The sequence below is a fragment of the Zonotrichia leucophrys genome, chromosome 3 (assembly GCF_028769735.1).
Source record: "Zonotrichia leucophrys gambelii isolate GWCS_2022_RI chromosome 3, RI_Zleu_2.0, whole genome shotgun sequence".
NCBI lineage: Eukaryota > Metazoa > Chordata > Aves > Passeriformes > Passerellidae > Zonotrichia > Zonotrichia leucophrys.
This window is the reverse complement of record NC_088172.1, coordinates 103,009,052-103,021,867: the sequence shown is the minus strand read 5'-3', so window position 1 is coordinate 103,021,867 and position 12,816 is coordinate 103,009,052. Positions and strand designations below refer to the sequence as shown.

The window sequence follows — 12,816 nt, the reverse complement described above, 5'->3', positions numbered from 1 at the left end:
AGACTGTGAATATCCAGGCTGTGTGGTGACAATTGCCTGGCAATAATTGTTGTCTTCAGAAAATCAGTCCAGGGGAAAAAGGGATCTAAAAGTGTCTGGATGTTGTTGTTTGGGACGATCTGTGATCCATCACCTCAAGTTATCATCCTGAAAGCACGAGGAAGGGACATGGTACTGTGGTATGGAATCCCACCCTCACAGGCATCCTGTATTCCTTTACAAACCAGGAGGTTTTTCTAAAAGTTTTTTAGTCTTACATAACATGAACAAGCTTTACCTTTGTAGGGGAAAAAATACTGTTTGGGAATGAGTGTTGCTCCAGTGGAGTTTGAGAGAGTAAAACTGTCCTCCATGCAGAGAGTAATGAGTGCATAATTAATTTGCTAGTCAGTCCATTATTAAATACACTGATGGAAAAATCCATCTGGAAGTGCAATTATGGGCTGTTTAATGTGCAAGGAGAGGAACCAGGTTGTGTTGTTTATAAGGGATAAATATGCTTTGTGTGACACCAGAAATTTGGTGCAACCTGTTGCCCTGAGGCTTTTTTGCTCTTAGGACAACAGAAGTAAAGTATTTTAACTGTTTGAAAGTATAAAAATGCAGAAAAAATTCCAGTGCAATATTCATTTTTCCCAAGCAGCTGCCATGGTCACACTGGCACTGGTTCTGTTCAGCATTAACTTAGCACTGTCCTGATGGAATGGAGATTTCCATTTCCTGTCCTTGTGCAAACTTGTGGGGTTTTTTGATGGTAATAAAATAGCTGAATATTCCTCATTTGATAGTAATAAAATTGCTGAAAACTCCTCATAGCAGAAAAAACACCATCTAACAATTAAATATTTGTGTAACAAAAAGATTAGATTATCAGACTTGCCTATTTTAATAAGTAATCATCCTTTTTCTTTTTGTTTTCATTTTTTTCATTTTGTTGTCAAAGTGGTTTTGATGATGAAGGATCAATTTCTTGTCCTTTGTAAACCATGTCTGGCATTTAAACTTGCCAGACAGAATTTGTGTGTGAAATCCTGTTCTGGTGACCTGGGGATTTGATTTGCCTTCACACACACAGACACTGCATTTGAGAAGACTTGGCTGAAGTCTTTTTTGGGAAGGCATTTCTTTTGATAAGATGCTTTAATAAAAGTGTGTTTATTTCTGTTATGCTGTTTCTTTGATTAAGATCAGTGCAGGAGCATTTCAGACCCCAAGGCTTCAAATAGGCCACTGGAAGGATTTGCCTGATGTGTAGTAATTAAGACACTTTGGTAATTATCTGAATGATCTGGAAGGGCTATGAAAATGCTTTCTCTAGATAAAGTTAGCTGCATGCTCAGAAAACCAATATAAATATTGTATTTAATAATTGTTTAAATTGGCCTAAGAAAAATAGGATAATTCTGAAACACACATTTGGTTGTAACTGTAATAAGCTAAGATGTCATGGAGTTATCAAACATTTTATAGCTTCTTTTTTTTAATACAGTCTTTTAAAAATTTTTCTTATTGTTATCTCTTAATTTGGATCAAGTTTTGTTTTATTTATTTTGGTCTATGTTCACTCATTTCTTTCTAAATAGTTAAGTACTCTGCATTACTTTCAGTTTTAAAAAACAAAATGTTACCATTCAGAACAAATAGTTCAGCTTAAATGAAAATTAGTTCTTGACTCATGGAAGGGTTGTTTGATTTTTAAACTGTGGTTTCTAATATGTATAATTGAGGAGAAATTTTAAAAAATATTTCATGCTTTGTTTCTTAAGGTTTCTTTAATGTTCCTTTGTGACCACTGAGCACAGAAAATTGGGATTCTCCTGCCTTTTCTAAATACTGATATATAAAACATTTACATGTAGCTTTCTTCTTTAAATGATAATTAACATTCATAACTATTCCTGAAAATGCTTTGCATACTGTTTCCTCTCAGAGCCAAGTTCTCAAGATGCTTGAAGTGCTCATATTTTGTTATCAAATTTGGCAGCTGAGTATCAGTCTGACTTTAAATCACTAAGGAAAAAAATCCCAAACTGTATTTTCTTTCCCTCCCTCAGTATCCCACAGAACCACCAGATTGCCTTGTGGATTTTCCTGTTCCCTTTGCTGTTTCCTGGATGCCACAGGTAACTGCTGGACTAGGCAGCTTTTAAAATAAAAATACATGTGCAATGGAGGGGTGGTAACAAGGGGTTGGCTTTAGTTTTTAACTCCAGCTTTTCTCCCTGTGTGCATTTTATTTCTGTACATGCTCATGAAAATGTAATAGCACTGAATTCCATATTCCTTATCACAGTACCTTAAATATCTTCCTTGCCATGAGATTTATCTTGCATGTTGGATGTACTGGTTGGGTTTTGTTTTTTTTAAGCTGTTCATGTGACAAACAATTCTCTAGGAATTATGGTGGGAAAGTGCAAAGAAAGTGAAATGTAGAAAAAATTATTGTTTCTAGAAAAGAAACAGCCTCTAAAGCTGACAGACATTCAAAAGAGGAGTTGGTTGTCCTATAGAGTTTTCCCCAGTTTCTTATCCTATAGAGCTTTCATAACTTAATAAAATTTTCCAGTTATAATCAATCTAGGAAACTATTTAATGAAATTCTAATTTCTTAGTTTAACTGATATTGCTGCCATGAAAAACCACACTGTCTTTTGTGGGTGTTTCACATTATTTCATCTACCTTTCTTCCTGAATAGTGCATGTGTATTATATTAAATGAATTTAAATGTTACCATTCAGATACAAGTTAATTTGAATTATATGTAGAAAATAATTGATATTTCATTTAAATTGGGAAAATAGTTTTTACATAAATAATTGTATCTGATAATTTTAACTCTCATGAGGGTTTCTACCCAGCAATAAGTAACAACTTCCATAGGGAGCATGGCTGGGAGGTTGCAGCAGGATGAGTTCAAGCTGGGCATATAATTTTTCTGCAGAGCTCAAGGTTCTGTGTGTTACCTCAGGCCCACTAATATTGGGAGGAAATAACTGCAAAGATCAACCACTGCAAATGAAAAATGTATTTATTTATGTAAGTTTAGTTTTGATTCTCTGATATGGTTTGGAGCAGTTTAAATAAATGTTTTTCCCTTGAATTTTACTGGAGTCCCTATACTCCAGCCAGGATTTCAAGTGCTGTTTTTAACCTCAAACTTAATACATATTTTGAACAGTGTTTTATTAATTTTACAGCCTTATGTTGCCTCAAATGAACAACATTTCAAACATCCCTGACAGTGTCTGCTTCTCTGTTTTTGCTGTTTGTAATTTTAAAGAAGGACTTGTGTTTGAATAAAATGTTCTGGAAAATCCTGACATGGAGCAGCCTTTGACAAGTTAAAAATGGGGGTGGATAAACTGATACTGGCACTACAGCCAAGGAAAAATCCTCTCTTAAAAATACAACTCTCTGATGCTTAAAATCTTCTTCCAGTTAGAATTACCTGGGGACTGTTTGAGAACATGAACAAAAGGTGTTTGTGAGTAAGGGAAGAGCCTGTTCTGAAATCATGAAATAATTCCAGCTGCAGAGAGCCTGCTCTAATCCTGAACCAAATACCAGCAGACAGAAATGCTTCAGCTGTACAGCAGCTTTTGCAAATTGACCTTTTGTGTGGGGGTGACATGAACCCAACACTTGTGGGGACAAATGGCTTTGGTAATTGTGGAAATTGTGTTTATTTTCCAAATGTGTGGGAATCACTGTGGCGAGCAGCCCTCACACCGTGATAAAATATGGGTTAAGCTTAGATAATGCTGCAACACCACTGGCAGCAGAATTCAGCAGGTACTCAAGTGCATGAAAATTTTGGTTCCTAAAAGGGAAAAAGAACAGGCTACACCTCTTCTCTGGTGAAATAACGTGGTGTTTTGGTACCAATTGGTCTTAAACTTTTAAATTATGCCTTTAAAGTATAAATTGCCAAGGCTTAACTAAATTGGTGCAATGGCACCATTAGAATATAAACTCCTATGAAAGAAAATATAAATAGATTGCAGGTAATTGATTTTTCTTTCCCACCCCCTGTGTGTGCTGCTGCCTATTTCAGGCTCATGGATTTTAAACTTGAGGGGTTGTTGAGGTTTTTTTTTCCCTTCTTTTTTTTTTTTCCCCTTCTGTATAATAATAGACATGGCTTTATGGCATCCATATTAAAAATGGGTAATTTTCCTTATGGTCCCTGTCTTCCTGCTGGGTTGATAATGTTTTGATGTATTTTTCTTTTGCTCTGATGAGAGGTCTGCTGCTGCTGCTCTGACATATTCATTTGGATGAATAATTATAACTTGCACAATGTCAAGCTGAAGATGGTGGGGTTTTGTGCGTCATGACAAGCCCAGTAGCCAGTGCAGGTGTCTCACAGCATGAGCAGCAACAGCCAGTGGATTCTGGCTCAGAGGAGACGTTTTAGAGTAGTAAGAAATCAGCACCAAGGGCAATGCTGCTGCTGCTGCTCCTGCTCTAAGTGCCAAATAAATGCAGAGTGCTTCTCAATGACAAGTGCAAGAACATCTACTTATTTCTGTTACAGCCTTTCTCGAAAGAAGCAGATAAATGTGCTGTCTCCAGTTTTAGCGCAGTTCTGCAGAATCAGGGTGAGCTTTCCAGACTGACCACTGCCCACCTGGCTGGCTACATGAAGGTCATGGGAGTGGAAATTAATGACTAATGAGGTCGTGCAGCAGCCAGCAAGGAAACGGGAATGCAAGGTGCAGAAGGTGGAGTGCTGGGAATGAGATGATTCCTGGGTTATTTCGATGAAAACACAATAAAAAGCATCGTAATTGTGCTTTTTCTTGGCAAAGGAACTTCACAGGCACCAGCTGTAAAGGCAGAAAATGGAGATGGTTGACAAGACACTTTATAAAGATTCCAGGCTTGTGTCTTGGCTTGATTTCTGTTAAGGAGAGGGGAAATTGTTAAACTGCTGTTGATGAGGAAGTGTTTCCAAACAAATCTAAAGAATCATAAATTCTTTAGGTGATCCCTTTTCCATTTAATGACTGTTTGCTTTATTAAATTGTATTTTATTTATTAATTCATGAAGGGCAAGAAGGTAATGGTACCTATAGTTTAGGCTATTTCACCTTTCTTATTAGGGGGCTTTGCAGTTGTTTTAATTTTGGATAAGCAAATTTTCTGTTAGGAAGAATTTTAGCCAAAAAATATCAAAATAAAGATTACATTTTTATCTGTTTTTGAAAAATAAGTTGCAATCAGTTGTTCTGTATTTATCTTAATTGGAACTTTTTTTTACTACCATTTGATCACTATTTAGTTCATCCAGGATTTGGAGCAGATGCTTGAAATTTGGCAGAACAGCCATATAGGTTACAGCACTTCTTAGAAGTTCCTGAAAGGCTTCATTGGTTTTTTGGCAGGCACAGCTTCGAGATTTTGTCTTTATTCTTCCCAGCCTCTGTGGCTCTAGAAATAAGAACCAAGAGTAGAGTGAGATTTTTTTCCCATTTTTTCTTATTCCTTTGATTGGAGGGAATGGTGTTTGGGCAGTAAGGGTGGGCTTGGGAGAATGTTTGAATTTAAGGAAGAAGAGAATTGGCATGAAGAGGTCCTGGTGCTGAGGGGGGGATGAGAGTGCAGAGGATAGAAATGGAAATAAAGAGGTTGAGAAACCTCATGGTACTTTCCTGGCAAAAGAGAAGGTGTGTTCCCCTTGGAGGTCCAGAGTATCTGATTTTCCCTGGACAAAGTCAGTGGTGGGAATGGATGTGGGATCCATGGATCTGATACCAGAGGTGACATTGGGGTCACAGTCCTGGGACTCACCAAAGCCAGGGTGTTTATGGAGGATGGAGGAACCAGTTTGGCTTTGTGAGAGTGAGCAGCACTGACAGCCTGAATGAGAAATGTTGTTTTCCAAGGAATTTTGACATATTTCTCACAAATTCTAATTCATTTGTCCAAGGGGGACCAGGGAACAGAGTTGTGCTGTTTGACATTATTAACAATGGTCTTGGTGTAATTTAGACCACAGAAAAGTGTGATCTCAGGCTGTTCTAAAAGTGCTGGGCAGCAACCAAAAATTAGTTGGTAATCAAATAAAAAGGAATGTTGGAGTTTTCATGGTTTGCATGACAAGCAGGTGATGTATTAAATAGCTATAGATGCATTTAGGTATAGAGCAGGAGACAGCTGGCAACATCAGTGAAGCATGCAAATAAGATCAAATGAACAGTGCAGAAAAAAAAAGAAAAAGATTTAACTACCTTTTTAAGGAACATCATTGAAAAATTACAATTAGTATTAAAATTAATTGGATTTTAAAACTTATCTGTGGGTTATAATCCCTTGATGTTTCTTTTTTCTAGTGAAACCCTTTGAATTCCCAGAAGATAAAGATAAAAATGATTATTAGAGGATTTATCTGTATGTGATATAGAAAAATGTAAAAAATCAAAATGGAAAGCAACTGTTGCAAGTACCAGAAAATTATGCTATTAATTTAAGTGTCATCAGAGCACAAAAGATCACATTTCAGGACTGTGTGAAAATTATTAAAATACTGGAAATAATAGTACTTAAGATGAAGATACTATACTCTAAGATGTGGTTAAGTGACTGACACTATTATATCACTTCAGGTATTATAAAAGTAACAAAATGCTTTTAAAGATAATAAGCGTTACATTTCGAGATTGGCAGAATTCACACTTCTCTGCTTAGGTGCTTTCCTACTTTAATATAATTTAACAACAGCAGGAAAAAATGTAGCATTTTATTTCCAAGCTACGCTGTTTCTTTCTAAAATACACATGCACAAAATATAAAAAGTTATTATGTAGAAAAATTCTATTTCTTCATCTGAGAACACTCAGATAATTTGCTGCTCTTTGTCCAGGTGAGAAAGGAAGAATATAATCACTACAGATTAAAGGAAACCATTCCTTCTGTATTTTGTTTAATTCATAGAAAAATACCTGTGTGAGAAAATAATGTTTAATTTGCTTTTCCTTTTGAACCTCAAAATATTTGAAATCTGTCCCTCAATGGGCATCTGCACCTGCAAAGGATTCCCTTGACCACCAAATGTTTTCTCTTCTTGCAGAAGTCTTTTCCTGGGGAAATGGTGACTTCTTTTTGCCCACTGATAATTTCAAAAGATTTCTTTGGCATTGCTGTCCTGTATATTGTCCTGTCTAATGAAAGATATTTCTGATTCCCTGTAATCCACTCTCAAATATTGAAATCCCCCACGTGTAATCCTCTGCTTATTAGATGGTTTCTCCTTTTTGTGCCTTATTTACAGGGTTTGAAAGCTGATCTTAAGCACCTGTTTTTATACTACTTAATTTTGAGATAATGATCAGGTTGTTAGGTGATATTCCATGTTTTATGCTATCACAATACACTGGGACACACACATAGATTTCAACACTCCTTAAATGAATAAATTGGTTTTTAAATATACTCTCAGGCTGCTGGTGCAAACTCAATGAAATCTGTTTAAATTTCTTCTTTTCTTAGAACTCCTTAATAGACATTTACAACCAGTTCCTGGCAGCACTGGAGTCGCTGAAGGAATTCTGGGATGCCCTGGATGAAATCGATGGCAGGACGTGGGTGCTTGAGCCAGAAAATCCCACCCGGAGCGCCACAAGCAGGAGAATTGCAATAGGTAGGAAAAGATGTAAAGGGATACAGTGGATTTGAGAAGTAAAGCTCAGGGAGCTGGTTTGTTTTGCTTGTCTCATCAGATGGTGCTTCTTTGGGTTTGGGAAAGGAAAAGCAGCACTTAAAACCAAAGTTAGAACTTTTGCATATTAAAAAAAATAATTTTCCATAACAGAATGCTGATCCTGTTTGGGAAGTTCATTACAACTTTCTGGTGTCAGATAAAGGAAAATTTCTGCAGGAAAACTTTGTGTATTTGTGAATTATGAACATGGAACTGTCAACAGCTGAGCACTTACATGGTAACCTTAGAAAAATCAGTATTTGTAAAAAAACATCTTAGGTGAAGCCCTTACCTCAATCACAAATTCTAGAGTTTTAAACTTTAGATTCATCCTGTTGGAGTGGAAGGAATATTAGAGTGCAGCCCAAGGGGAAAAAGGGAGTTAAAGGAGGCAAGGGGAAAGGACAGAAATAAAAAGAAATGAGGCTTCCCTGTCAAGGCCTCAGTTGTAAAATGTACCTCAGTTTATATGCTGATGTCTGGCATTTTAAGGTCTTAACATACATAGGATAAGGAATTTTATAATTATACAAAATCCACATCACCAATAGCAAATTGAAATGTGAGAATGCAGAGTGGACCCACGTTGTCCCTGACAGCTGTAGAGGGAGGGAGGAAGGAGCTGGAGGGAAGGACAGGAAAAGTTCAGCAGTGGCTGGAATGGTGTGGGTCAGGCAGCACTTTGTGTGCAGGCAGGGGGGCTTTGTCCTGGTCCTGCTGCCCTTTGCCACAGGCCAAGGAAAAGGGAGGAAAAGCCTCAAAAAGTGCCTTGGAGCAGCTGAGCAGAGGAGGGACAGGGCTTTGAGCCTTTTGTTATCAGGCACAGAGAACCTTCAGCTACCCCTGAACTTTGATTTCATTCATTCCCACCTCTTCCAGGACGAGAGCTTAACACAGCTTTAATTACAGAAAAGGTTGGGTTTAACCTGGCCTTGCTCAGAGGAGAATTTGCTGTGATGTTTTGGAGCTGCTTCCCTCTGAGGAACATCCCCTTCCAGGGATGCTGGGGGGTCTTGAAAAGCCAAATATTTGCTGTTTCAAAAACACAGCTTTGTTGTCTCAGTCCTGGAATTTGCTGGGGAGGGGACTGACTTCTGCTGCTTAATGTTGGGTTTGGGCTTCTCTTTTTGACTATAAAAGATTAAAATGAATTAGTAAGTTACATGTCTCTACCTTTAAAGTTTCACCAAGATTTTGGATGGATGTTGTCATCTAGCTTGGGTTGATTATGTGTCTTTCTGAGTAAGTGTAAAGGTTAAGCCAAGTCTAAAAGAAACACAAGCCTGACAGGTTTAATTAATCAGTTGCTACTTTTAATTACAGTTTGTGGAAATGTAAGTATTTGCTATATACTCATATTTTGTACAATCATTTGGACACCTCCCAACTTTGTTATTATTTATCCTAACAAAACCCAGCCTGAGTTAACCAATTTAAAAATGCCTTTAAAAATGGTTCCCTTTTCAAATCCTTGACTGCAAAGCTTCCCCATGGCCTTGCTTTCTCCTTGCAGGGAACAATGTCTCAGTGAACATAGAGGTTGATCCTCGCCATCCAAACATGCTTCCAGAGTGTTATTTCCTTGGGGCAGATCATGGTAAGGCAGCAAATTCCCCTGGTTTCTCCTCTGGCCTCAGATCTCTGAGCCTGGGAGGCTCACTGGGGTGATGCCATTATTCCTGTCTGTTTGCAGAAGTGAACCCCCTGAGAACCAAACTCAACACCAACATGCACTTGTGGTGAGTGTCCCTGGTAGAGCAGGCTGGAAACCCAAGTGGTGTTTGCCATTCCTCAATTCCTCAGGTGGGTTTTTCTCTCCCCTCTCCCACCCACAGGGACCCAGAAGTCAGTTTGTTACAGAACTTGAGAGAGCTCCTAGGAATTGATTTTCCCTCCCGTGGTGTGCTGGAAAAAAGCGTAAGTTTGTTTTGGTTAATGATCAGTCGTTATTGCTGAATAAGTCACATTTAAATGGTCACTTTCTAAGAGCCAGGGACAATCAGGGACTTTTGAGAGGTAATTGGATTAATTCATTGTCACAAGGACTTCTGAACTTCAAGCAACAGTTGTCAGAGCTTGTTAACCTTTGATTAGAGGTGCACACTTCCCTGTGGCCTTCATAGCAGTGAGGGCATTCATAACAGGCTCCACTATTAAAAGGAAAAGAGGATGTTCCAGAGTGGCTAATGAGATGTGGAAAATCCAAACATTCTGTTATGGATGTTGATGACTTCAGTTCTAATTAGGTGGAGCTGCTTAGAGGGGACAAGAGGCCATCCAAATACTGGTGCATTTCAAACAAACTGGGAACTAATTTTTGACAATGCTTTAACGCTGGATTACGAGCTTTGCTTTCACTCAGGAAGCTTCTAAATTAAGATCTGATCTGTGTCTAATGACAAATCATAGTGGTTAATAAACAAAAAGCACCCAAAAGTATGAAAATGCTTGTTGAATTAGATGTAATTCAGTAAGGGATGAAATATAACCCAGTCAAGTCTTGCACACCTGGAACCCAGTGTCACTCTAAGCCATTGTGACATAAACATGGATGTCTTAAAGGCAGAAAACAGTAATTCCAGCCAACAAAAACTGCAAAACCAAAACCAGAGGTGAAGCTGTTTGTGTGTGGGCAGCCCAGCCCTGCCTTTCAGCCGTGCTGTTGTTGCAGGACTTTGCCAAGGACTGTGGGATCTGCTACGCCTACCGGCTGGAGGGCAGCGCGCCCGACCACGTGTGTGACGATCCCCGCTGCGGGCAGCCCTTCCACCAGGCCTGTCTCTATGAGGTAAAGGGACGTGGGGCACAGCTGGCAGCAGCTGGCTGGCACTTCTGCATGCTCACCATGTGGGCAGCCCTTCCACCAGGCCTGTCTCTATGAGGTAAAGGGACGTGGGGCACAGCTGGCATCAGCTGCTGGCACCTTCGCATGCACAACATGTGGGCAGCCCTTCCACCAGCCTGTCTCTATGAGGTAAGGGACGTGGGGCATAGCTGCATCAGCTGCTGGCACCTTCTGCATGCACAACATGGGGCAGCCCTTCCACCAGGCCTGTCTCTATGAGGTAAAGGGACGTGGGGCACAAACTGCCAGCAGCTGCTGGCACCTTCTGCATGCACAACATGTGGGCAGCCCTTCCACCAGGCCTGTCTCTATGAGGTAAAGGGACATGGGGCACAGCTGGCATCAGCTGCTGGCACTTCTGCACAACAAGCACTGCCACTTACATTCTGCATTAAGAGCCCATGAGAACACTGTGGCAGTCACGTGTCCTGTCACCCCCAATTCCTACATCAGCTCTCTGGGAAAGGGAGCCACAGGCTGACTGCATGCACCCTGTCAGATGTTCATCAGCTGAACTCTGGTAATTAATAGATGTTTCTTAAATTGGAGATGAAACCAATGTGACTTTAAACCCACTTCTTGTGTTGCAGTGGCTACAAGGCCTTCCTACCAGCAGACAGAGCTTTAATGTCATCTTTGGTGAATGTCCCTATTGTAATAAGGTAAGGCAAGCCATGGAGTAGGAGTGAACTAGAGTAGGAAAGGCAAATGCAGCAGTGTTTAACTGAAAGTTTTCTGACACAGTATAAAGACAGCCCCACACTAATGCCAGAGTAATTAAAGACCATACTCCATTGTATTTAATACTTTTTTAATGTCGTAACAAAAGCTTCAGTTACAAACAATAAAAAAACCCTCAACATTTATAACAGAAGCCAACACAGATAGTTCAGAGAATCCATAACTATTGAGTGCTGATGAGAACTTGCCTGTACAAGGCCTGTACTGACAGGATTATTTAAAAACTTCTTTTTCAAGCCCCTGACACTGAAATCTTCAATGAAGAAACTCTAAAAGCTGCATTGTGGGAGCACCACTGCACTCCCACTGAAGACACAGGAACAGCAACATCAAAGCAGATACAAGGACAGGACAATGAGCACCAGAAGCACCAGAACAGCTGCAGTGTAGGGGTAGGTTTGATCAGCAAATGCAAGCTTAAACACAGCAGAGAGAGAGGGATGAGTGGTGTCAGCACCAGGCTGGGACACTGCTGCAGGAACAGGAGTTACAAGGTGACTGTGCTCCTTTCGGGATTCTGAGAGTGTTCTGTAGGGGTCAAATGGTGGCAGCTCTCTTGCAGTGTCTTCCTGCAGGGGAAAAATAGCTGTGATTATAAAGCTAATATGAAATGAGATGTGAATCAGAAAACCAGAGATGCCATTGAGGTATTCAAGTTATCCTAGAGAAGGCATTACAGTCCTTACAGAGTCTTACCTCTGGAATTTGCACTTGTATGGATATTGTAAGTGTGTATCATAAGGCATGGTTAAACACCTCCTGAAGAGACAGATCTATATTTACTATTGAACTCTACAGCTGAAATTCTTCTTGGTCTTTGACTTGTGTCCAAAAACATTTAATATATTCAGTCTTTCCTGTGTAATAAAGGTTTATCCTGGAAACTCAAGACATGATTTTAAGGGTGAAGGTGCTGGTTTGATTTGTGTAAATTTTGCATTTCACAGTGAAGTCAAACTTGTGCCCATCACAAGGAACATAAACTTGTAGAGCAGGGCTTGTGTGGCTGGCCAGGGGTGCCAGGGCTTGGCCAGCATTGTCTGTCCTCCTCCTCTGAAAGGGATCCCCAAACACCACAATCCCACTTCTCACTTAGCTAAGATTGGACTCTCTTTTCAACTGTCCCTTAGAGCCAGGGACAGCTCTGGTTTCCTACAGAGCTTTCCATAACCAAACTCCTGAATTACATGAGAGAAATTCTGCAAAGTGAAGCTAAGAAAATCCTCCCTTTTTTCCTTGTCCACTTTCTCATTTGGCTGGCTTAAATGTTATCTGACACCCATTTAAAGCCCCCCCTATTATGCAGAATGGTTCTACATAGAAACAGCACATGTAATCCTATTGGAATAGCAGCATTTCCATTAGAAAAACTAAATCCAAACACAAATATCATCTAACCACCAGCCCAGTGCTTGGTCCCTTTTCTGCAAACACTTTACATTTGAGGACTAGGAAGTAACAGTGGAATGTTTTCCTATCAAGTCAGACACCATCTCCCCTGCTGGCAGCCAAAACATCTCCCAGGAT

At 39.7% G+C, this 12,816-nt stretch overlaps 2 protein-coding genes across 16 annotated transcripts in view; one reads left to right on the top strand and one right to left on the bottom strand.

Annotated features, from left to right (window-relative positions):
* Positions 1-11,663, top strand: part of FANCL (FA complementation group L) — a 31,210-nt gene extending 19,547 nt beyond the window's left edge. For all 4 annotated transcript variants that reach the window (XM_064709751.1, XM_064709752.1, XM_064709750.1 and 1 more), the window contains exons 7-14: positions 2,055-2,123; positions 7,493-7,643; positions 9,217-9,300; positions 9,397-9,442; positions 9,539-9,620; positions 10,375-10,491; positions 11,139-11,210; positions 11,527-11,663. In XM_064709751.1, coding sequence (XP_064565821.1) covers positions 2,055-2,123; positions 7,493-7,643; positions 9,217-9,300; positions 9,397-9,442; positions 9,539-9,620; positions 10,375-10,491; positions 11,139-11,210; positions 11,527-11,562 — 657 coding nt within the window. In that variant the 3' untranslated portion in view covers positions 11,563-11,663. The remainder of the gene's footprint in view (positions 1-2,054; positions 2,124-7,492; positions 7,644-9,216; positions 9,301-9,396; positions 9,443-9,538; positions 9,621-10,374; positions 10,492-11,138; positions 11,211-11,526) is intronic.
* Positions 11,619-12,816, bottom strand: part of VRK2 (VRK serine/threonine kinase 2) — a 39,466-nt gene continuing 38,268 nt past the window's right edge. For 10 of the 12 annotated variants that reach the window (XM_064709739.1, XM_064709738.1, XM_064709741.1 and 7 more), the window contains one exon: positions 11,619-11,858. In XM_064709739.1, the coding sequence (XP_064565809.1) occupies positions 11,619-11,858 (240 nt within the window). The remainder of the gene's footprint in view (positions 11,859-12,816) is intronic. The other 2 variants (XM_064709747.1, XM_064709748.1) reach the window with 1 other exon arrangement.